Raw genomic sequence first — 24,482 nt, 5'->3', positions numbered from 1 at the left:
TCTTAAAGGGCCCGTTTTTTATATATATTTTTTTTTTTTTTCCTTTTTTTTTTTTTTTTTTTCCTTTTTTTTTTTTTTACACCTAGGGAGGGGGGGGGGGGGGCGGCGCCCGGGCGCCCCCTATGTGCGGGCCGCCACTGAGCTACAGTATTTGTATTTGGTGATTTTTTGGTGTGGAGCCTGGAGCTCCTCTTTAACAGATCAAAACCAAGCAAATAGGATAAATTCATTGTTAGGGCTTACATACACTTTAATGTGTTTTTGTTGATGTTTAAATAGATTTTTCTCTGCTGCAGTTAACCGCTTGCCGACCGGCCACCGTCAATATACTGTGGCAGGTCGGCATGATCCTGCGAACCATCGTAGCTGTATGTCGGTCCGCTGCCAAAGGCGTGCACACGCACCCACTGCACTGTGGGGGTGCTGATGACTGACGGTCACGAGAGCCAGAACAGGGACAGACATCCATGTTCTGTGAGGAGAGGAGAGGAGAGACAGATTGTGAGTTCATACTAGCTAGGAACAACGATCTGTAATTTCCCCAGTCACTCCCACCCCCCTACAGTTAGAACACACACTAGGGAACACAGTTAATCCCTTGATCGCCCCCTAGTGTTAACCCCTTCCCTGCCAGTGACATTTACACAGTAATCAGTGCATTTATAGAGCACTGATCGCTGTATAATTGTCAGTGGTCCCAAAAATGTGTCCGATCTGAACCATACACACATGAATGAAAGTGGGCCTCATTCTCATCCAAGAATTCCACTCCTACAAACTTTCTTAGTATGTACTATAGATTAACACATAATATGAATGAGGGCTCACTCGGGCTGGCACTTCTCACACCACCTGGTGGCCAACATGCGACACTGGGCAGTCCATTATTCAGTAGACACTGTAAGAACTTTCACCCCCTTTCTTACCAGAGCCTATCCTATCTAGCTAACTAATTCTGTGTACACACGATCGGACTTTCCGGCGGACTACGTCCGAAGGGATAAGTCTGATCATTTTTTTTTTTTTTAATCCGGCGGACCTAGAAATAGAACATGTCTCAAATCTGTCTGACGGACTAAAACCATTCGTCTGTGTGCTGGTCCGACGGACCAGATACGACGCAAGGGAAGCTATTGGCTGCTGGCTATTCCTTGTTTAGTCCCGTTAACGTCATCACGTTCAAAACGAACAGACCTTCGAACGGACTTAGTCCGTTCGTGTGTGTCCAAGTCCATTCGTTTGTAAAAGTCAGTCGGACTTAGGTTGAAAGTCCGTCGGGAATAACTGTCGGACCTAGTCCATCGAAAATTCTGATCGTGTGTACGCGGCACAACACCCCGGTGCCTTTGAATCACCAGAGTCCATCAATATTATCACTTGGGTGAAACATATTTCCCAGAAGTTTCCCTTCTTCTTAGGGATAACTCCGGGGATGGGAGGCACAGCTGCAATCAGGCAACAAGCAGCCAGGCCGTGGTGCAAGGGACAGCACTCCCGAACACAGGTTCCCTTGCAAGGATAGTCTCAGTCTGTCCGCATGACAGCTGGGGACTGAGATAGATCCCCTCATCAATTGAAGGAAACAACCTGCTGAACATCACAGCTCACTTTTCAGAGGGAACCGCACTGGCAATTCCACAGCACTGGCCAGTGCTACTCAAATGGGCACTTCTTGTATCTGCCAGCAGCATTCAGTCAAGCACAATCTCAGCAGTACAGCCAATCATGCATGTTCTCCACTAGTAATAACCTCTTTACAGGGGTGAAGTGGCTTCCAGCATAGCGTCCTTAACTCCACAGAGCACACATTTGTAATCCACAAGATTCGGTGAGTATCTGTAGTATTTGCCAGTAATACCTGGGATCTGGCAACTTCAAATCCTTTCCTCTGGCATTTATGGTGGTGATGTAGTGCGGAATATCCTTCTTGCCAGTGATATATAAATTATTGTATTCCGCGCTTAGGTATAGGCTGGGCTGCTGCCTCCTCTGAGGAGCTCCAATTGGAGCACCAGTATTGGAAAGAGGTTGTATGAAAAATGGGGTGGGTGGTGCTGCCAGTCACCTGAAGAGTAATCCTCCACAGCGAGTAATTCTTCTCTGGTGAAAGTGCTACAGATGCATAGTAGACACTACCGCCACCTAAAAAGTGATCTTTCTAGTGAGTCACTCTTCTCAGATGAATAAGAAGTTTCATCAAAAAAATTATATATATATATATATATATATATATATATATATATATATATTACTATTCATTATTATTATTATTCAGGATTTATATAGTGCCAACAGTTTGCGCAGCGCTTTACAATATGAGGGCAGACAGTACACTTACAATACAAATCAATACAGGAGGGATCAGAGGGCCCTGCTCGTTAGAGCTTACAATCTAGAAGGGAGGGTCAAGTTGAAACAAAAGGCAATAACTGTGGGGGGGTGAGCTGATGAAGAAAATTAAAATACAGTTAGGTGTGGGTAGGGTAGGCTTCTCTGAAGAGAAGTGTTTTCAGGGATCGTCTAAAAGCTAATAAAGTAGGAGATAGGCGGACAGATTGGGGTAGGGCATTCCATAGGATTGGAGAGGCTTTGGAAAAGTCCTATATATGTATATATATATATATATATATATATATATATATATATATATATATATATATATATATATATATATATATATATATATATATATATATATACATATGCATAGATCAGTCAGATTTCATCCTAAACAATTCATCACAGAAAAAAATATAAATGTGCACGAAAAAAATGATAATCAAAAGTAAAAAAAATATATACTGTATATAGACGTAAAAGTAATTTATAAATTATAAAGCACAATCTTTAGTGGTGCAAAATGACAAAATCTCAAGTGACTTGTGCTTATCCAAGGTTGACTCATGCCTATGTTTAGCCACAGATCATGTGCAGCAAATGAAGGCCTCTTGAGCCCCTTAGGGAAAGAGAGCCTTGACTGATGGGGACATGGCCAGGGCGGGACAAGGTGACTGAGGGGTCACCAAGGATTGGTTGTTAGGTGGGATGGGCTGGGCCTGAACTCTGTAAAAGTTGTGCCCCAAGGGATTCTGGGTCTTTTGTGAAACGTAGTTGGAAGAGCTGGAGCTGACCCTGTTCCCCAGCCATGGACACTGAGCTCCTGTTGGTCAAGGTCCGCAAACTGGCTCTCTAAGGTCAGGCTGACTGGCTCTTCGCTCTCCTCTCTCCTGAGACAGCTCCCTCTCCCCCACTTCACCTGCGGACACTGCTGCGTGGCCCCCGACTCCCAGGGCTCGGAGGCGGGCCCACCCCCTTCTTGTTTGAGTACCAGTCCTTCCAGGTCCTCCTACATGACTTCCTGTCCCCCCTGCTCCCCTGAAGACACTCCCGACCCAGGTGCTACCACTTTCCTTAATAAGAGACATGGTACCTCCGCCCGTTAATGCCGGGGTCCTGCCCGGCGGGCCCGAGTCTCCTCCTGCTATCCCCACTCGCGGAGCCCTAGAGCTGCGATCCGGTCCACTCGGGCTACACCTCCTGGTGCCTCTTCTGACTGCCTCCTTGCGCCCGGGCGGGCGGGAGCTACAGCACTTCCCTTTCCCGTCACACACATGGGAGGTGTCTGCTGCGGCCATACCTGATCCCGCTCCCACTCTCCTAGCATGCGGGGGGAGTGGCAGCTGGCGGGGGTCCATGCCATTCTGCCCGAGTGCCCTCTGCCAAGTCTGGGCGGCGGACTTAGCACCGCCAGATAGTCTCTTCGGTCTCCTCTCCAGCTGCCCATTCTCATTTCCCTGCTGGCGGTTCCGCAGCTCTGCCTACGTCAGCGCTGCTGCCCCCAGTGGCTCCTTCTCTCTCTGCGCCTGTCTGGGCGGGAGATTTAAAGCGGAGGTCCACCCTAAAGTGGACCTTCCGCTCATCGGAACCCTCCCCCCCTCCGGCACCACAATTGGCACCTTTCAGGGGGGAGGGGGTGCAGATACCTGTACAGTACAGGTATCTGCACCCACTTCCGGGATAGCTCTCTGCGGAAAGGGGCGTAGATTACGCCCCCTTTCCGCAAGTGCCCGCCCCTTTCCGCAAGTGCCCCGCTGCCTGCTGGGAAACACACAGATCCCAGAGGCAGCGGGGACTGTCCTTATTGCGCAGCGCGACTCGCGCATGCGCAGTAGGGAACCGGGAAATGAAGCCGAAAGGCTCCATTTCCTGATTCCCATACCCAAGATGGCGGCGGCAGCACCCGAGAGACGATCTAGAGATCGGCTTCGGGTGCCGACATCGCGGGCGCGCTGGACAGGTATGTGTCACTATTTTAAAAGTCAGCAGCTGCAGTATTTGTAGCTGCTGGCTTTAAAAAAAAAAAAAAAAACGCGGAGTCCCGGCGGACTCCCGCTTTAAATATGACAATGAACTCTGCTCAGCCTTTATTGCCAATGCAGAATCTCCCTGCGCCCAGCAGGGTGGGAGATCTAAATGTGCCAATGATCTCCGCTCAGCCAGGGATGTCAGTCCTGAATCCCCCTGCGTCCTTCTGGGTGGGGATCAGTATGTTTCCCAGGTTGCCCACACAGCACTTTTATCTCCCCATGGCCAAGGTCTCCCTGCGCCCAGCTGGGCAGCAGATGGCCACTCCACGCCTGCCACCCACCCGTTCCAGTTGACTTGTGCCCACCAGCATCTCCATGCGCCCAGCAGGGCGGTGATGGTCACTCTGCTCCAGCCTCCCCCCCTCACCTCGGACTCCTGTATACCCGCACCTACATGCGCCCGGCCGGGCAGGAGGTCCCCGCGGCCTGCTCGCCACCACATCTCAGCCTCGTCTCCCTGCGCCTGGCAGGGCAGGAGACTCCTACTCCAGGCCCGGGATGTCGGCTGCACCCGCCCTGGGTCATCCCTCTGGAGTCAACAGGTGCTCTTGTGCTCAGTCGCTATCCCTGGCCATCTGGACTCCTCAGGGTCAGTGGTTGGACCCCTGCCCCTGGACCTCTCTGTCCGTCATCACAATCCTGCCTCACCAGGCGTCACCGTTCCTCCAGGAGATGGTCGTCTCAGGCAGCTGTCTACCATGGTCGAGCCTGCACCGGATGTTCCGCCTGGACCTGCTGCTGGTTGCCCTTCGTCAGCTCTGCCTATGCGCGTAAGTGAGTATGACTGTGATTTAATTTGGGGTAGGTCCACTGATGCTTCCGTATTGGGCCCGCCAGGTGATTGCACAGCTTTGGTCGTCAAATTAGTTCTTTCCAGTATGGGGGTATCGGGTTCGGCGGCTAGCCCCCCCTGTCTCCGGTGGCGCTTTGTGGGTGGTTTCACCTACTGGCACGCACTTCATGGAGGAGATAAAGGGCAAGATATGGCGTCACAAATTTATTGCTCTGGTCCCACCTGACAGGGAGACGATTGACAAATCTCGTCGTGTTGATGTCGCTGTGCAGTGCAACAAACCAAAACAGCTTCCTAGGACATTCGGGAACTGGCTGCAAGGGTTCTGCACTTAAGCAGGAGTGCTTTGTGAGCGGTTCCCGGAGTTGGCCGCATCTCTCTTTTGCTACTTAGACCTTATTTGGGCCACATATAAGGTTTACGGGGCCCAGTGTTGGTTTCACTATGACACCCAGTTTTGCCAAAAAATCGCGGCACGTAAGGAGTTTAGTTTTGATTGTCAAGACTGTAGCCTGTGGTTATTGCTTATGTGCCCCACAGGCCTTCGTCCTTTCAGTCCCTGGCTGGCACTCCCTCCAGAGCGTCAGCCGCTCCACAAAAGGCTATTTTCTGGCTGTTAAATGAGAGTCGCTGCAAATGGTACACCACGTGCCGTTTTAAGCATGAGTGCTCTAGTTGCGGGGGTGCTCATCCCGCCAGCCGTTGCTTCCGGAAGGGAAAACAACCACTTCCCAGGCCGGGAGCCAAGCCTGACCCTTCTAAACCAGATAACGCCAGTGAACATCTTAGAGATGCTTCCCTGGCTAGACCAGTACCCCCTTCATAGGGAGGCCTTGATCTTGAGAGATGGCCTGGATTGTGGTTTTTGGATACCCTTCTCCCCTTCAGACGTGCATACCATGATGCCTCATTTGAAATCCACAGTTGAATTTGAGTCCATTGTGGCTGAGAAGCTTCAGAAGGAGCTGGAGTTGGGTTATGGCAGGCCCATTTGATCTTTCCCCTTTCCACAACCTGAGGGTGTCCCCCCTCGGTGTCGTCCCAAAAAAGGCAGAGAGAAAATTTCGCCTTATTCACCGCTTATCCTACCCTTCTGGCTCCTCGGTCAATGATGGCATCGACAAGGCGGAATCCAGGGTCCACTAAGCCTCTTTTAATAGGGCGTTCCAATTAGTTAGGGCTGCCGGTCAGTCAGCTTTGCTGGCAAAGGCGGACATTGAGTCCACCCAGAATGCTTCCATCTCCTGGGCTGCTACTTTCTGGGAAGCTACTTTTTGACATCTTTTTTGCCTCCCCATGGGTTGCGCCATCTCATGTTATTTCTTTGAGCTCTTCAGTAGCTTCCTTGAATGGGTAGTTGCCCCGTCGGCTTCCCTGGAGGGCCTCCCCTGTCCGGCCACTTGTGGAACCTCGTTTCCGATGCCTACTAGACCTCCTTCGGGCATCGCTTTCCCCGTGGACGTGGGCGTCGTACTGTCGTGTGTGGGATGAATGGGTCCAAGTGTCGGGCGGTGAGGTTTCACTCTCTTCTTCAAGAGACGTATGGCTTTGTTTGCTTACCTAGTTTATTTGCTGCAGAGAGGTGTTTTGGGGTCCACTGTTTCCTCGACCATGTCTGCATTGTCCTTTTGGTTTCAACTCCTCGAGTGGGAGGACATCAGAAAAGCATTTCCTGTTCAACAGGTATTGCGGGGTTGGAAACGTGCTACCCATTCTCCCGATTCGCGGCGCCAGTTTTCCCTCCAGATCCTCTCCGGTATTCTTTCCCTGTTGCTGTCCGTGTGCTCCTCTACATTTGAGACTCTTCTTTTTCGCGTGGCCTTGTCTTGGGCGTTTTTCGGTGCCTTTCGCACTGGTGAATTGGTTTCTAAATCCACGTCATCGGTGGATGGCATGCTGATGGAGGATGTTTCCTTCTCTGAGCACCGCGTGATGGTGTTGTTGCGGACCTCGAAGACCAATGGCTTTGGCAAGGGTAGAAGGGTTGTTATTTACCCTTGTGGTGGCCCCTTTTGCCCTGTGTCACTAGCCTCTCCTTTCTTGTCTGCGCTCCCTACGTCTCCCACCTTTTTCGTTCATGATTCTTCCTCCCTGAGCAGGTTCCATTTATTACGGGTTTTGCATCGTTGCCTCGAGATCATGGGCCTCCCTTTGCGCGATTTCTCAACCCACTCATTTCGCATCGGTGCTGCCTCCGTGGCTTCTGATATGGGTTTCTCTGATATGGAACTCCAGCGTCTGGGTCGTTGGCAATCATCTTGTTTTTCGTTGTACATCCGCCCACATCTGCTGTGTTAATTTTTCAGGTTGTCACCCGGCTCTGATATGGATAATTGGAGATTCCTACATCTACTAGGCCACTCGTCAGGCGGAAGTTCGGACCTACGGGAAAAATTTGGGTTTCACCTATGATCTCGCCAGGATCTGCTGGTTTGGGCTCCGTGGGTTATGCTGGCCTCAGGTCCTCCCGGAATGTTTTCACCTTTATGCTCATGTTTCTGGTTCTATCATCTTGGTTCTTCATGCTGGTGGGAATGACGTTGGTTATACACGTTCTGTGGACTTATATTCCACTATTAAGCGAGATATCGCCCAGTGTTATGCAGTCTTTACCAACTTGATTCTCATTTGGTCTTAAATCGTGCCCCGCTTGCTATGGGCTCGGGAGATCCCTGGCCCCCGCCTGGAACACTTCCGTTGAAAAGTTAACACACAGGTCGCCAAGTTTGTATGGCAGATCAGGGGGTTTGTGATCCGGCACAAGGATTTAGAAGGTGTTAATGATGATCTGCTGAGATCGGATGGCGTCCACCTCAATGACATTGGATATCTTTAACCTTGGCCTTCAACGTGGTTTGGAACTGGTGCTGGCTGTGGTGGGGCGCCCGTCAGTTATCCACTGATAGGCGGGTGTTGGTTTCTTGACCTTGCCAGCATAAAATGGCTGTAATGGGATATGCCCTTGATGGAAATGTGAATTAGGCGGCCTGGTAAGGACAGGCTCCCTTTTCTCACACCTCCTTTTTGGAATTGTGTACTCACAGTACAACTGTTACTGGCACTGTTTGAAAAGTGTTCACATGTTATGTGTTGGATTTAATAAAGCTGTGGCCTTGCCCTTTCCAACTTTGATGGTTGTAAGTGTTTTTTATTTAATGGGGTGAGGAGACAAGGAGGAAGGTTTGTCTATACATCTATGTACCTGGGCTCATTGCCTCTTGGGCCCCTTAGAGAAAGATATCCGTGATCCTTGACTGATGGGGGCATGACCAGAGGGTGACAAGGTGACTAAGGGGTCACCAAGGATTGGTTGTTAGGGGGGACGGGCTCGGGCCTGAGCTCTGTAAAAGTTGTGCCCCAAGGGATTCTGGGTCTTTCAGGAAACGTGGTTGTAAGAGCTGACCACCCTCCCGCCCCCTTTTTTCTATGGTATGTCACACCTTGCTGCGGTTTCTTGACCTTGGCAGCATAAAATGGCTGTAAAGGTATATGCCCGTAATGGAAATAGGAAGTAGGCGGTCTGTCCAGCACTTATGGTAAGGACAGGCCCCCTTCCCCCTCTTTTGGAATTGTGTGCTCACAGTACAACTGTGACTGGCACCGTTTGAAAAGTGTTCACATGTTATGTGTTGGATTTAATAAAGCTGTGGCCTTGCCCTTTCCAACTTTGATAGTTGTAAGTGTTTTTTATTTAACCACTTGACCACTGGGCACTTAAACACCCTTAATAACCAGACCAATTTTCAGCTTTCGGTGCTCTCACGTTTTGAATGACAATTACTCGTGCAACACTGTACCCACATTAAATTTTTGTCCTTTTTTTCAGACAAATAGAGCTTTCTTTTGGTGGTATTTAATCACCGCTGGGTTTTTTATTTTTTAAGCTATAAAAGAAAAAAGACCGAAAATTCTGTTAAAAAAATAAAAAATGTTTGTTTCTGTTATAAAATTTAGCAGATTAGTAATTTTTCTTCAAAAATTTTGCCCAAAATGTATACTACTACATATCTTTGGTAAAAAATAAGTACAAATTGGTGGATATTATTTGGTCTTTGTGAAAGTTATAGAGTCCACAAGCTATGGTGCCAATATCTGAAAATTGATCACATCTTAAGTATTGACGGCCTATCTCATTTCTTGAGACCCTAACATGCCAGAAAAGTACAAATACCCCCCAAATGACCCCTTTTTGGAAAGAAGACATTCCAAGGTATTTAGTAAGAGGCATGGAGTGTTTTTTGAAGTTGTCATTTTTCCCCACACTTCTTTGCAAAATCAAGATTTTTTTTTCCTTTTTATTTTTCACAAAATTGTCATATTATCAGTTTATTTCTCACACACAGCATATGCATACCACAAATTACACCCCAAAACACATTCTGCTATTACTTCCGAGTATGGCAATTTTTTTACACAGTGTGGCCACATACAGAGGCCCAACATGCAGGGAGCACCATCAAGCCTTCTGGAGCACCCAGGCCAATTCTGACATTTCTCTCCTACATGTAAAAATCATCATTTATTTGCTAGAAAATTACATAAAACCCCAAAACATTATCTATGTTTTTTTATCAAAGACCCTAGAGAATACAATGGTGATTGTTGCAACTTTTTATCTCGCACGGTATTTGCGCAGCAATTTTTTCAAATGCGTTTTTTTTGTAAAAACAAACAAACAGTTTTGTGCTTTAAAAAAAACAAAACAGCAAAGTTAGCCCAATGTTTTTGCATAATGTGAAAGAGGAAGTTACGCCGAGTAATAGATACCTAACATGTCACCCTTCAAAATTGCACACGCTCGTGGAATGGCGCCAAACGTCGTTACTTAAAACTCCCCATAGGCGACACTTTACATTTTTTTACTGGTTACATATTTTGGGTTACAGAGGAGGTCTAGGGCCAGAATTATTGCTCTCGCTCCAACGTTCGCAGTGATACCTCACATGTGTGGTTTGAACACAGTTTTCGTATGTGGGCGGGACTTGCGTATGCGTTCGCTTCTGCATGCGAGCACATGGGGACAGGGGTGCTTTAAAAAAATATATATTTTATTGTTCATTTTACTTTATTGTAGTTTGACACTTTTTTCCCCAAAAATAATTTTTTTGATCACTTTTATTCCTATTACAAGGAATGTAAACATCCCTTGTAATAGGAATATGGCATGACAGGTCCTCTTTACAGTGAGATATGAGGTCAATAAGACCCCACATCTCACCTCTAGGCTGGGAAGCCTGAAATAAAAAAACACGATTCTGGCTTTGATCGTATTGGCGAGTCGGTAGAAGCACCAGAGGGCGGTGGGAGGGGGGATTTGTCCCCTCTCACCTCCTGTAAGAATTATCAAGCAGCGGAACAGCCGCAATGGTCATTCTTATGGTGTAGGAAATCTCCTGCTGAAAAAGCTGATATCTGAATGATGCCTGTAGCTACAGGCATCTTTCAGATATCTCCACACAAATTCAAGGACGTCATATGACGGCCGGTGGGCGGGAAGTGGTTAAAATGCATTTTTTTTTTAACACAAAGTTGTCCATTTATACAATATTTCTAACACATAGCATGTACATACCAAAAATGACATCCCAAAATAGATTCTCCTACTCCTCCTGAGTACGGCGATACCACATGTGTGAGACTTCCACAGCCTGGCAACATACAGAGGCTGAGTACAGCCAAGCATGGCTTGGTATCACCGAGTATTGCAGGGTATCACCGAGTATGGCTGGGTATTGCAGAGTATCACCAGGTATGGCTGGGTATTACCGACTATGGCTGGGTATTGCAGAGTATCACGGGGTATGGCTGGGTATTACCGAGTATTGGCAGGGCATTGCAGAGTATTGTCAGGGCATTGCAGAGTATTGGCAGGGTATTGCAGAGTATTGGCAGGGTATTGGGCATTGCAGAGTATTGGCAGGGCATTACAGAGTATTGGCAGGGCATTACACAGTATTGGCAGGGCATTGCAGAGTATTGACAAGGCATTGCAGAGTATTGACAGGGCATTGCAGAGTATTGGCAGGGCATTGCTGGGTATTGCAGAGTATTGGCAGGGCATTGTAGAGTATTGGCAGGGCATTGCTGGTTATTGCAGAGTATTGGCAGGGCATTGTACCGAGGATCAGAAGATGGTACTTGGGTTGGGGGTGGTACTGATGCAGCCCCAAATCCACAATGGCTCAAAAGTGATATGGTCCAGAAATATTTGGACAGAATAAAAGGTGGATAAAGCACCTGGACCTGATGGCATCCACCCACGGATCCTAAAAGAATTGAGCTCTGTAATTTCAAAGCCATTGTATCTAATTTTTAGGGACTCATTAATGACAGAAATAGTACCACTGGATTGGCGCAGGGCCAACGTGGTGCCTATATTTAAAAAGGGAACAAAGTCTTTACCAAGTAATTATAGACCCGTTAGTTTAACTTCTATAGTTGGGAAGATACTGGAGGGATTAATAAAAGACCACATAGACGAGTTCTTGCAGGAAAAAAATATTTTGAGCAACAGACAGCATGGATTCATGAAAGACAGAAGTTGTCAGACAAACCTGATTTCTTTTTATGAGGTGGAAAGTAAAACCTTGGATAGAGGGGTGGCGGTGGATGTGATATACTTGGATTTTGCAAAAGCGTTCAATACAGTTCCGCACACATGGCTCATGTGTAAGGTAAAGTCTACAGGTTTAGAAATATCAGTTTGTAAATGGATAGAAAACTGGCTAAAAGACAGAATTCAGAGAGTAGGGGTTAATGATTCTTACTCTGAATGGTCTAAGGTTATCAGTGGTGTACCCCAAAGTTCAGTGCTGGGACCCTTTCTTTTAAATATCTTTATAAATGATATTGGGTCTGGGATCAAAAGTAACATTTCCATCTTTGCAGATGACACGAAGCTATGCAGTGGAATAACGTCCTTATTATTATTATTATTATTATTCAGGATTTATATACAGGATGTCTCCAATTTACAAGCCGACCTCAATGCTCTGTCTAATTGGGCAACTATGTGGCAGATGAGGTTTAATGTTGAGAAATGTAAAGTTATGCACTTGGGGGCTAAGAATATGCATGCATCATAAATACTAGGGGGAGTACAACTGGGGGAATCCATAGTGGAGAAGGATCTGGGGGTTTTGGTAGATCATAAGCTCAATAATAGCATGCAATGCCAAGCTGCGGTTTCCAAAGCAAGCAAAGTCCTTTCCTGTATTAAGAGAGGTATGGACTCCAGAGAGAGAGATATCATTTTGCCCCTGTTCAAATCATTAGTAAGACCTCATCTGAAATATGCAGTTCAGTTTTGGGCACCAGTTCTCAAAAAGAATATCGGTGAACTGGAGAAAGTGCAGAGAAGGGCAACCAAACTGATAAGAGGCATGGAGGAACTCAGCTATGAGGAAAGATTAGAGGAACTGAATTTATTCACTCTTGATAAGAGGAGATTAAGGGGGGATATGATCAACATGTACAAATATATAAGGGGTCCATATAGGGAACTTGGTGTCGAGTTATTCACTTTACAGTTAACAAAGAGGACAAGGGGGCACTCTTTACATCTAGAGGAAAAGAGATTTCATCTCCAAATACGGAAAGGTTTCTTCACAGTAAGAGCTGTGAAAATGTGGAATAGACTCCCTGCAGAGGTGGTTATGGCCAGCTCAGTGGATTGCTTTAAGAAAGGCCTGGATTATTTCCTAAGTGTATATAATATAACTGGGTACTAACATTTATAGGTACGGTTGATCCGGGGAAAATCCGTTTGCCTCTCGGGGGATCAGGAAGACATTTTTTCCCCTGCTTTAGCAAATTGGATCGTGCTCTGCTGGGGTTTTTTGCCTTCCTCTGGATCAACTGTGGGTATAGAATTGGGTATATGGGCTGGTATGATATTTATTATATATATATTTTTTTGTGGTTTAACTGGATGGACTTGTGTCTTTTTTCAACCTGACTAACTATGTAACTATGTAAGAACACTCACTTATTTACAGCAAAAACTGAGAGTCCAACCACGGTCCTTTGTTTCTGATGGAATCGATTTTCCTCCTCAAAGTCGTAGGCTCCCTCCCACACGATGGGAGCTCCCCAAGATGTTGCAGTGGGTACCTTAGGAAAGCAGCTGAAAGGACATGAGATGACTCAGTGACACAAGCAATATTAGATTACTGCTACAGATTAATAACAGTTGTTGTAGATACTAGATGAGTCTCCTGATGCATATGACTGGTGCAGACAATATCCCCTGACATCACCACTGGGCCACACATAATATTTAGTGAATGTAATGCTGCAGAAAACTATCAGAGACTGCAGACATGCAACAGGAGATGGTCCACAGCCAGCCCCCCCCCCCCCCAATTCAAAGAGGGACCATCTCATTCTACAGCCACCTCCCCCATTCCGAGAGGGACTCCCTCATTCCACAGCCAGGGATCCCCTTTCTCATTCCACAGTAAGGGCTCCCCCCTTATTTCACAGCAAGGGACCCCCTTATTCAATAGCCAGGGAATCCCCTCCCTCATTCAGCAGCCAGCCCCCCCCCCCCCCATTTCACAGCAAAGGGACCCCTCATTCAATAGCCAGGGACCCCCCTCATTGTACAGCCAGGTACCTCCTTCCTTATTTCACAGCAAGGGACCCCCTTCTCATTCCACAGCCAAGGAAATCTCCCTCATTCCACAGCAAGGGACCCCCCAACAGGGGTGTTTCTAGGTCTACAAAAGATACGGGGCTAGAGCCCAAAGCAATGAAGTAAAGAAAGTAATACGCTTGAGCGGGCATACACATGTATATAATATACAGTACTTGTGTGTGTCTATATATAATATCGTTACATATCTGAGTGTGGATTCCCCCTTACATCAGGGTCCCCAGAGAGCCCCCCTTACATCATAGTTACATAGTTAGTCAAGTCGAAAAAAGTCCATCCAGTTCAACCATAATAAATAAATAAATGTAATAAAAAATATCATACAATCCCATATACCCACAGTTGATCCAGAGGAAAAAAAAAAAAACAGAAAAGCAGGATCCAATTTGCTACAGCAGGGGAAAAATTCCTTCCTGATCCCAGAGAGGCAATCAGATTTTCCCTGCATCAACAGTACTGATAAATGTTAGTACCCAGTTATATTATGAAAAATTAGGAAAGAATCCAGGCCTTTCTTAACCACTTCCCACCCAGCCAATGCACATATACTGCTGGGTGGGAGCTGTCTACTTCTGATAGGACGTTCAGGAGCGTCCATCAGAAGGAGCGGGATCGCGCGCGCGCGTGCCCGCGCAGCGGCGCGATCCCGATGCGCCCGTGTCACCCAGATTGGCCCTCCTGATCACATGACGGCCGTGTCCAATCACGGCCGTCATGTGATGTAAACAAAACATCCGGTTGCTAGGCAATCGGCTCCTCCTCTCCTCACACAGAAGTCATCACTGAGGAGAGGAGAGCAGATCGCTGCAGCCGGTTGATGATCAGTGAGTATGAGCTGTTTTTTACAGCTTTTTACTCACTGATCACCAGTCTAGTGTAAACACAAATCACCACACAGTGTAAACACACCACACAGTATAAACACAATGTCCCCACACATGTCCCCAAAACATACATGTCCCCAAATAATAAATACACATGTCCCCAAAACACATGTCCCTAATAATAAAAACATGTTCCCCACATATGTCCCACTAAAATCACATGTCCCAATGATTATCTGCACACATATGTACGTGATCACCTGCACACATATGTACATGATCATTTGCGTACATATGTCCGTGATCACACAAACCAATTATTACACACTTAACGGAATTTTTTTTACCAAAAACATGTAGCAGAATACATTTTGGCCTAAATTTATGACAAAATTAGATTTTATTGGATTTCTTTTAAAATAGAAAAAAGAAAATATTGTTTTTTTTCCAAATTTCCGCTTTTTTTGCGCTTATATCGCAAAAATAAAAAATGGAGTCGTGAATAAATACCACCAAAATAAAGCTCTATTTGTGTGAACAAAATGATAAAAATTTCATTTGGGTACAGTGTAGCATGACCGCGCAATTGTCACTGAAAGCGCTAGAGCGATGAAAGCTGAAAATTGGGCTGGGAAGGAAGGGGGCAAAAGTGTCCTGTATTGAAGTGGTTAAAGCAGTCTAATGAGCTGGCCAGAATCAGTTCTGGAGGGAGTCTATTCCACATTTTCACAGCTCTTACTGTGAAGAAATCTTTCCTTATTTTGAGATTCAATCTTTTTTCCTCTAGATGTAAAGAGTGCCCCCTTGTCCTCTGTGTTGACCGTAAAGTGAATAACTCAACACCAAGTTCACTCTATATGGATGGACCCCTTATATATTCATACATGGTGATCATATCCCCCTTAATCTCCTCTTCTCAGGAGTGAATAAATTCAGTTCCTCTAATCCTTCCTCATAGCTGAGCTCCTCCATGACTCTTATCAGTTTGGTTGCCCTTCTCTGCACTTTCTCCAGTTCCCCGATATCCTTTTTGAGAACTGGTGCCCAAAACTGAACTACATATTCCAGATGAGGTCTTACTAATGATTTGTACAAAATGATATCTCTCTCTCTGGAGTCCATACCTCTTTTGCTTGCTTTGGAAACCGCAGTTTGGCATTGCATGCTATTATTGAGCTTATGATCTACCAAAACCCCCAAATCTTTCTCCACCATTGATTCCCCCATCAGGGTCCCTAGAGAGCCTCCCTACTTACATCAGGGTCCCCCCAACATCAGGGTCCCCAGAGAGCCCCCCTTACATCAGGGTCTCCAGAGAGCCCCCCCTTACATCAGGGTCTCCAGAGAGCCTCCCTACTTACATCAGGGTCCCCAAAGCCCCCCTTACATCAGGGTCTGCAAAGAGCCCCCCCTAACATCAGGGTCTCCAGAGAGCCCCAGGGTTCAGGAGATGGCTACATAAAGAATGCAAGGCTCAGCTTTGCCCATCTATGCAGCCTCACCAGTGCCAAGCAATGCAGCCTCACCTGTGCCCAGGAACGCAGTCTCACCTGTGTCCAGCACTGCACCCCCCACTTTCCTCTGTCCCCTGCACCCCACCCCACCATAGTGTCCAATGTTCCCTGCACTCCACCCCATTGCAGTGTCCTATGTCCCTTGAACCCCAACCCACAGTAGTGTCCTATGTCCCTTGCACCCCACCCCACTGTAGTGTCCTCTGTCCCCTGCACCCCACCCCACCGTAGTGTCCATTGTTCCCTGCACTCCACCCCATTGCAATGTCCCTTGCACCCAACCCCACCATAGTGTCCTCTGTCCCCTGCACCCCACCCCACTGCAGTGTCCTCTGTCTCCTGCACTCCACGTAGTGCCTTCTGTCCCCTGCACCCCACCCCAGCCCACTGCAGTGTCGTCTGTCCCCTGCACCCAACTGCAGTGTCCTCTGTCCCCTGCACCCCACTGTAGTGTTCTCTGTCCCCTGCATCCCACCCCACTGTAGTGTCCTCTGTCCCCTGCACCCCAGAACTGCCTTATTCTTCGTGGCATAGATTCAACAAGGTGTTAGAAACATTTCCCAGAGATTTTGCTCCATATTGACATGATAGTATCACACAGTTGCTGCAGATTTGTCAGCTGCACATCCATGATGCGAATCTCCTGTTCCACCACATCCCAAAGGTGCTCTATTGGATTGAGATCTTGTGACAGTGGAGGCCATTGGCGTACAGTGATCTCATTGTCATGTTCAAGAAAGCTTTGTGACATGGTGCATTATTCCCCACCACTACCAGCCTGAAACGTTGATACAAAGTAGGATGGATCCATGTTTTCATGTTATTTATGCCAAATTTTGACCCTACCATCTGAATGTCGCAGCTGAACTCGAGACTCATCAGACCAGGCAATGTTTTAAAATACTCAGATCAGCCCATCTGGCACCAACAACCATGCCACATTCAAAGTCACTTAAAGCCCCTTTCTTCCCCATTCTGATGGTCAGTTTGAACTTCACCACATCTAGATGCCTAAATGCATTGAGTTACTTCCATGTGATTGGCTAATAAGCAATTTGTGTCACCAAGCAATTGAACGGGTGTACCTAATAAGGTGACCGGTGAGTATAAATTACAGTTAACCTTCCCAGTGCTGGAACGTTGTATAAACATGTTTTCAGCACAATGGAGAGCGTCTACCTGCATATTTGTCTGCAGGATGTACCCCTGGCACCCAACAGCTGGTCATTGGCTGCTACATTCACCTGGTACACAATTATTGTGTTATAAAAAGGGTGAATATAACTGTGACACTCTAGGTGAATGACATTTAATGTTACTTGGAAAAATTCAAAACTGCACCTTCACTAAAAATGACCCTTGTCCAAGCCGCTTCTGGGAAAATGCCAATATGACAGGTTTATATTTACTGAACATAAACCTTGCCCTCAGAGCATTGCTGCTGGGCTCAGAGAAATTTGTTTCTGCTAGAACGCATTGTTTTATATTTCTATGCATACACAAATCACAATCCCTCCACCTAGTGTATCATCACAGCGCTCAAATTACCCCAATTCTAAAACTTAGCTGCTACTTTCCAAAAAATATCAAACATATATAGGTGCATCCAAACTAGTTTTAAAACATAAACCAACTAATTGATTGCACGTAGCGCTATTACCGGTGTTACCTGTCAGCACACACTACCTAAACTCCTAAGTGATCCTGTGTGGATCAATGTGCTATAAATTATAAACAAAAATCACATGAATTACACAAATCACTGTCGCTAAGTGAATATATTAGTTCACATCTAAAATATAAAATAAGTGACTGGTATAATCAAAAAGTGAATATAGTCCATCCACCAGAAAATAATTAAATTTCCAGACTCCAAAGTCCTTCTATAAGTGCGTAAGCAAATCTCCAGTGTCCAAATCCATTTTAAAAGTAACTCCTTCACCACACCATCCGTGTTTGTGATCCCCCCCTTCGTGAAAACACTCACCGGCTGTTTTTTTTTTTATTTTTTATAATTAATGTTTATTAAAGAAGAGAAGCGTGTACAGAGCATAACGATCAATATAGAAACCAATAGCAAGATCAACAACATTATAACGTTAGTTACATGGGCACAGAAATATACACCCACCTCTTCTATTATGAAAGAGGGAATATAGTAGACAGAATTAGAAGGAGAGTAAAGGAAAGGGAAAAAAAAAGCAGAAAGAGAGAGAGAGAGAGAAAGAAGGGAGGGGGGGGGGGGTGTGGGGGGGGGGGGCGGGGAGGGGAGAAGGGGGGGGGGGAGGGGGCAGACCACCGTCAGACAACCTATTGCAAAATAACAGTAAACATAGTAAGAACAAGCGTCATGTTCACCTCACTCTGGTTGAGACATTATGGCTGCATAACTCGAGGAATATTTAAAGGCAACCCAACAGGCCCAGATCTTTGTTGACAACTCAGATTTACCCCGGAGGGAAAGAGTCATATCTTCCATATAATATGTGGTATCCACGTTGAGCAACCAACGCCGGAGCGTGGGGATCGTCTTCAGCTTCCAAAACTGAGGAATGAGGGTTTTAGCAGCGTTTAAGAGATGTGGTGTAATCGACCTCTTGTAGGGGCCTGTCGGCCTCCCCGTGCAATGGAACAGCACATACCACGGGTCATTGGGTACCTCCCACCCCTGGATTTCTTTAATTGTGTATAAGATCGCCAACCAGAATGGGCGGATCCTCGGGCAGTACCACCAAATATGGGCATGAGTGGCTACCTCCCCGCACTCCCGCCAACAGAGTGGGGAGGACTGGGGAGAAAACCTATGTAAAACAACCGGTGTGTAGTGCCATCTGGTCAAAAGTTTGTACGCCATTTCTGATGTCTTAGAGGATCCAGAGGAGGCATGAGCCAGTGTTAGGATTTGTGACTGCTGGGACGGAGACAGCGCCATTTGTAGTTCCCTTTCCCAGTACCGTAGGAAGGAGGGGGTACCCGTAGAAGTGAGGGACAACAAGGCCTGATAGAAATACGAAACCGGCCGCTCAATCGGGTCCGGTTCAGCAAATGCGGTTTCCACAGGTGTAAGCTCCGCCAAGGTGCGTAGGGGCTTTGGGAGCATGCGAACAAAGTTCAACAGTTGATGATGTTTCCAGCGATCCATGTAGGAAATGGAGGAGTCACCCATAATGGAAGAAAGAGGTAGCACCCCGGATGGGCCGGTGAACTGATGTAGATAAGTGTTAGTGCCCAGCCGCCACGGGTGAATCTGAGGGTCCATGTTACCCGGTGGGAAAAAGTTATGACCCACCAAGGGCATCAGGGGGGAGTTATACAGCCAGCCATACCTCTTACAGATAGAGTCCCATACCAGCAAGGAGGAGTGTGTAAGTGGTGACGTGGTAGGCAAAAGGGTCCGGAACTTCCTCGGTATCCACATCAGTGTGGAGGGTTCAGCTCCACAAAGGTCTGTTTCCACATTTACCCAGAGTTTCGTGTCCTTGCAATACTTCAAGTCAGAGAGCCTGGTCAGCACAACGGCCCTGTAGTAGAGCTTGAAGTCTGGCACAGCCAGACCCCCGCTACACTTAGGGCGGATGAGGAGTGTTCTATTCAACCTGGGCCTTCTCCTATTCCATATGTACCGGTATACCATAGATGTCAAAATTGTAAAAAACCCCACCGGTATCCCAAACGGGACCATCTGCAACATGAAGAGCACCCTGGGCAGCAAGTTCATCTTAACCAGACCAATTCTGCCCAGCCAAGAATGTCGTAGCTGGGACCACTTTTGGATATCGGACCTAAGAGTGTTGAGCAAAGGCAGAAAGTTAGCGCGGAAAAGAGACGATAGTGAGGGCGTGAGGTGAATGCCCAAATATTTCATGGAACTCAGCTGCCATTTAAAGGGATAGTTCTTTTTCAGGTGGGATACCTGTTTGGCGGGGACAGAGATGTTTAACATTTCCGATTTGGACATATTGATTTTAAAGTTTGACACCGCGCTGTAGGCCAAAAACTCAGACATAAGATTTGGAAGGGTGATCAGAGGCTGTTGCACGTAGAACAAAATATCGTCCGCGTAAGCCGCGTATTTGTGTTCCGTCGTACCTATGGTGACGCCACGTATACACTCACCGGCTGTTAAGCCTTACACTCTCCTGTCAGGCTAAAGGAACTTTCAAAAACCTCTCATGAGATGGTTCAAACACACCAGCACATCCGATTAGATATCCTCCACTTAGGCACTTCAATGTATATGTATACACCTCAAAAGAAATCAAAGAGGGTGCCCCCAATAGTGTAATACTGTAACCACTCTTTAATCTTTAAAAATCTCACTCTTTATGCACTCACATGAACAAAAAACGATTAAATCACTTCAAAAGGGTAAAAAATCACTTCACACTTGCACTTCATAAAATGCTCTAAATACGTCAGGGCATTGGTGGTCACAGCGGACTTATTAAGTAAGGTGCTGGATCGCTTTCTCTCACCCCTCCTCGTGCGTCCCGCCTGGTCCCACACAGCAGGTCCGTTTGAAAAGGGCGCCTTTTAGCTTAATGATCTAGTCCTCTTAGTCTAAAAACCTCCTTCCCAGCTCCGTGTATGTCAGCTCAATGTTCGCCAGATAGCCACGCCCCCGACATGTTTCGTCATACCAGACTTAATCATGAGATTGGCTATCTGGTCTGGCATCCCACCTTTTATTTTCCTATCATCCAATCCCCTCCCTTCCCTGTCCGTCTTTCACACCAGTATTCGATATAGTGTGTTCCGGCGTCCAGATTGCACGCCGAAACCAAATCCCTGGTCCACGCATGCTCAGATCACGGCATTCGATGTCCCCATTCACAGAATGCGCATTCGACATTGAGTGTTGCACATTCAACATGTTCGCTCCGATCTCAGACGCGTGCGTCGAAGCCCATTCGACATTAGATATTAAACATTCGACATTGTGTAGAGTCCGCTCTGGTCTCAAATGCTTACACAGAAGACAAACTCCCGGATTGCGTGTGCGCAGATCCCGGGACTTCATGTCCCCATCCACACAATATACAGACAGTGGATTCCGTGTCCCCACACGCCGTCACCATATATGCAGAGTAATTAACGCGCTCCCGCTGATAACATCCCTCTACATTCATAGTGTCCCTCCATCCATGCGAACAGTGTCTCTCTACACCATCAACCTATTTGTGCACTATGTACTCAGTCCATGGTTATTACGCATGCACAAAGCTCGTGTGTCAGACTTGCTAATACATAGTAAATAATCCAGTATATCCCCAGTTTCATACTGGTCTACTAATATACCGCTGTGTCACCAATGCGCCAACGTTTACAATAATGGTCACTATTTACCTTATATTATCCAAATTAGTTCAAGTATTCATTACTGAACGAGTGAATCCAAAATAAAATCCTTTTATTAAACAAACATACTAAAAAGTATATATATAAAAATGTATAATAAAAATGATATATAAAAAAAATATATAAAAATTTAACAATGATAACAGCATTAGAAAAAGTTGATGCTTTCTTAAAAAGAGATACCCTCCGGTTAATTGGCTCCACTAAGATAATATCCTAAATCACCTCTCATCCAAAACTTCACACCTATATATAGGTGGAAAGTCTCATTAAAAAATAATCCATAATTAGTAACCTCCGGTACACTTCCATCTAAAAGTTTCAACCCCCACTCCATATATCTTGAGTGAACGTTAAAACCCACCACCTATTTCAGGGCATTTCCTACTTTCGAATCTAGGGAGCTTTTTTTCATTACACATAATGCAGTATTAATATCCATATCTGATTCATTAGAAATTACTAATAAAACAGTTTAGGTCCAGTTCTATGTTCATACCCCTCGGGGAGAGGCTCTTCAACGAGAAGATCCATTTAGTTTCCCTCTGGGATAAATCTCTAACTCGGTTAGAACCTCTCCAAGAGGGGTGAACACAGTCTACTCCACAGAACTGTAGTAAACTCAGGTCCTGTTGATGGCATTCTTTAAAATGTAATGACACGCTAGGATATTGATAACCCTTTCGGATATTAGCCAAGTGTTCAGAGATCCGTACTCTCAGCAATCTTTTTGTGCGTCCTACATAGAGTAAATTGCAGGGGCACCACAGCAGGTACACTACATGTGACATATTACATGTCATAAACTCATTAATATTAAATGTTTCTCCCTCACTATTAGTTACTGAGGTGATTCCCCTGTTCACCTGGCGTACAGTTCTACAACAAATGCATCTTCTACACGCATAAAATCCTTTCAGTTCACCCGAAATAGTTTGTCGTATGGGGGGTCCAAGATCTTTTTTACAACCCTATCCCCAAAATTGGGTGCCCGTTTATAAATGAACCCGGGGGATTTGGGTAACAAGCCCCCCAGATGTTTATCCCTACCCAGAATATGCCAATGTTCCTTAAAAATCTGTTCTACCTCTCTAAACTGATGATGGAATCTAGATATAAATCTTAATTGATGCTGTGCCCCCACTCCTTCCTTTCTTCTCCCCTCAAGACAAGTTTCCCTTGGGATATTCATAACCGCCCTAATAGTCTCATCCAAGTCGGTCTCTTCATACCCTTTCTGTATTAATCTCTCTTTCAAAATTTGGGATTGGGCCACAAAATCATCTTTGGTTGTACAATTACGGCGGACCCTTAAAAATTGCCCTTTAGGAATATTTCTAATCCAGGACGGGTGATGTCCACTCCTAGTTGTTAAATAGCTGTTACGATCCGTGCTTTTAAAATATACTGTTGTATTAAACCTGCTATCCTTTCTCTCAGGAGATCAAGGAAATTCACCATAGTGGAACTAATATTGAATTCCAATTTAATATCATTAGAATTGGAGTTCAGTCTCTCCAAGAAGCTCATGACTGACGCCTTTGTTCCCTCCCATATGAAAAACAGATCATCTATAAATCTTCGATAAAAGATGAGCTGTGGGCAATTAATTCCAAAAACATATCTATCCTCCCACTCAGCCATGAATAGGTTGGCGAGGCTAGGGGCATATTTAGCCCCTATTGCCACGCCAACACACTGGGCATAGAAGGTCCCATCAAACCAGAAGTAGCTGTGGGTCATGCAAAACTCTAATGCATGGCCCACAAACACCTTCTGGGCATGTGAAATGTCATCCCTCCTGCTCATGGCCCAGTTAAGTGGTAACAAGGCATCCTGGTGTTGAATGATAGTATATAAGCTAGCTACGTCAGCCGTAACTAAATACACTTCCGTAGACGAGGGGACGGAAATCTCATTGAGGGCTTTTAAAAGATCTGTCGTATCCTTCAAATACGCTCTCGTGTTTTTTACACTGGGTTGGAGAGATTTATCCAGATATTGTCCCAATCTGGAGGTGACTGATCCTATCCCATTCACAATAGGACGTGGTGGGGGAGCCACCACGTCCTTGTGAATTTTGGGCAAAGTATAGATCACCGGTATTCTACAGGCACTAGGGATCAAATATTTATTTTCCTTCATATTAAGCACTCCCTTTCCATATTCCCACTCCACCAGAGCTTCCAATTGATTTTTATATTCATCTGTAGGGTCTAAATTTAACTTTTTATAGGTAGTGGTGTCTCCCAACAGTTCCTCCAACTGGTCGTGGTAAAACGACCTGTCAAGGATCACCACCCCTCCCCCCTTGTCCGCTGGGCGTATAATAATATCTTTCTTTTCTTCTAGGGATTTAATCCCCTCTTTAATATATCTTGGATTTACACCCTTACTTACGGGGAGTTTCTCTAAATCAATTAACACCAAATTCTTAAAGACCTCTACAAGATGATTACCAGCTAACTGGGGATTAAATAATGACCGATTCCTCAGTCCACTATCCGTTTGACTATTAGGGTTACTACTCCCCAATTTCGGGGTATTGGGGTGCATCAAAAAATGTTTCTTAATATTTAGGGTGCGAATATATTTGTGTATATCTATGTATACATCAAACCTTTTCATACTCTGTCGTGGGGCACATTTAAGTCCCATATTCAGAATATTCAGTTCCTTATTATTCAATTCCACCTTACTTAAATTAAAAATGCCATTGTTTAAGTGTCCCTCAGTCTCTTTCTTGGATTGTTTCCTCCGTCCTGCCCGACATCCCCTCCTCCTCTTCCCATTGGACCTCCTTGTTGAATGGACCCATTTCTCTGTCCATTGGATATTACTGGTGTGTGCCCTCTTAGGGTCACCCCTCCCCCCCTTCCCCCTCTCCCCCTCTGATTCAAAAAAGGTGGAGGGGGAAGAGCCCGAGGTGGGAACCCAGATTCATTCATCCTTCTATTTCCATCATCATAT

The 24,482-nt window shown here is 45.9% G+C and overlaps 1 protein-coding gene across 1 annotated transcript in view; it reads right to left on the bottom strand.

Moving 5' to 3' along the window:
- The window catches only part of LOC143987708 (N-acetyllactosaminide alpha-1,3-galactosyltransferase-like), a 49,572-nt gene extending 33,960 nt beyond the window's left edge, over positions 1–15,612 (bottom strand). Inside the window, exons 1-2 of the mRNA XM_077486661.1 lie at positions 15,550–15,612; positions 13,148–13,278 (exon numbers count right to left, since the gene is read on the bottom strand). Of these exons, the coding sequence (XP_077342787.1) occupies positions 13,148–13,278; positions 15,550–15,612 (194 nt within the window). The remainder of the gene's footprint in view (positions 1–13,147; positions 13,279–15,549) is intronic.
- Between the last annotated feature and the right edge of the window lie 8,870 nt (positions 15,613–24,482).

The sequence above is a fragment of the Lithobates pipiens genome, unplaced genomic scaffold, assembly GCF_037356315.1.
Source record: "Lithobates pipiens isolate NorthernLeopardFrog02 unplaced genomic scaffold, aLitPip1_a1.2 Scaffold_1, whole genome shotgun sequence".
NCBI lineage: Eukaryota > Metazoa > Chordata > Amphibia > Anura > Ranidae > Lithobates > Lithobates pipiens.
This window is presented reverse-complemented; position numbering and strand designations above follow the sequence as displayed.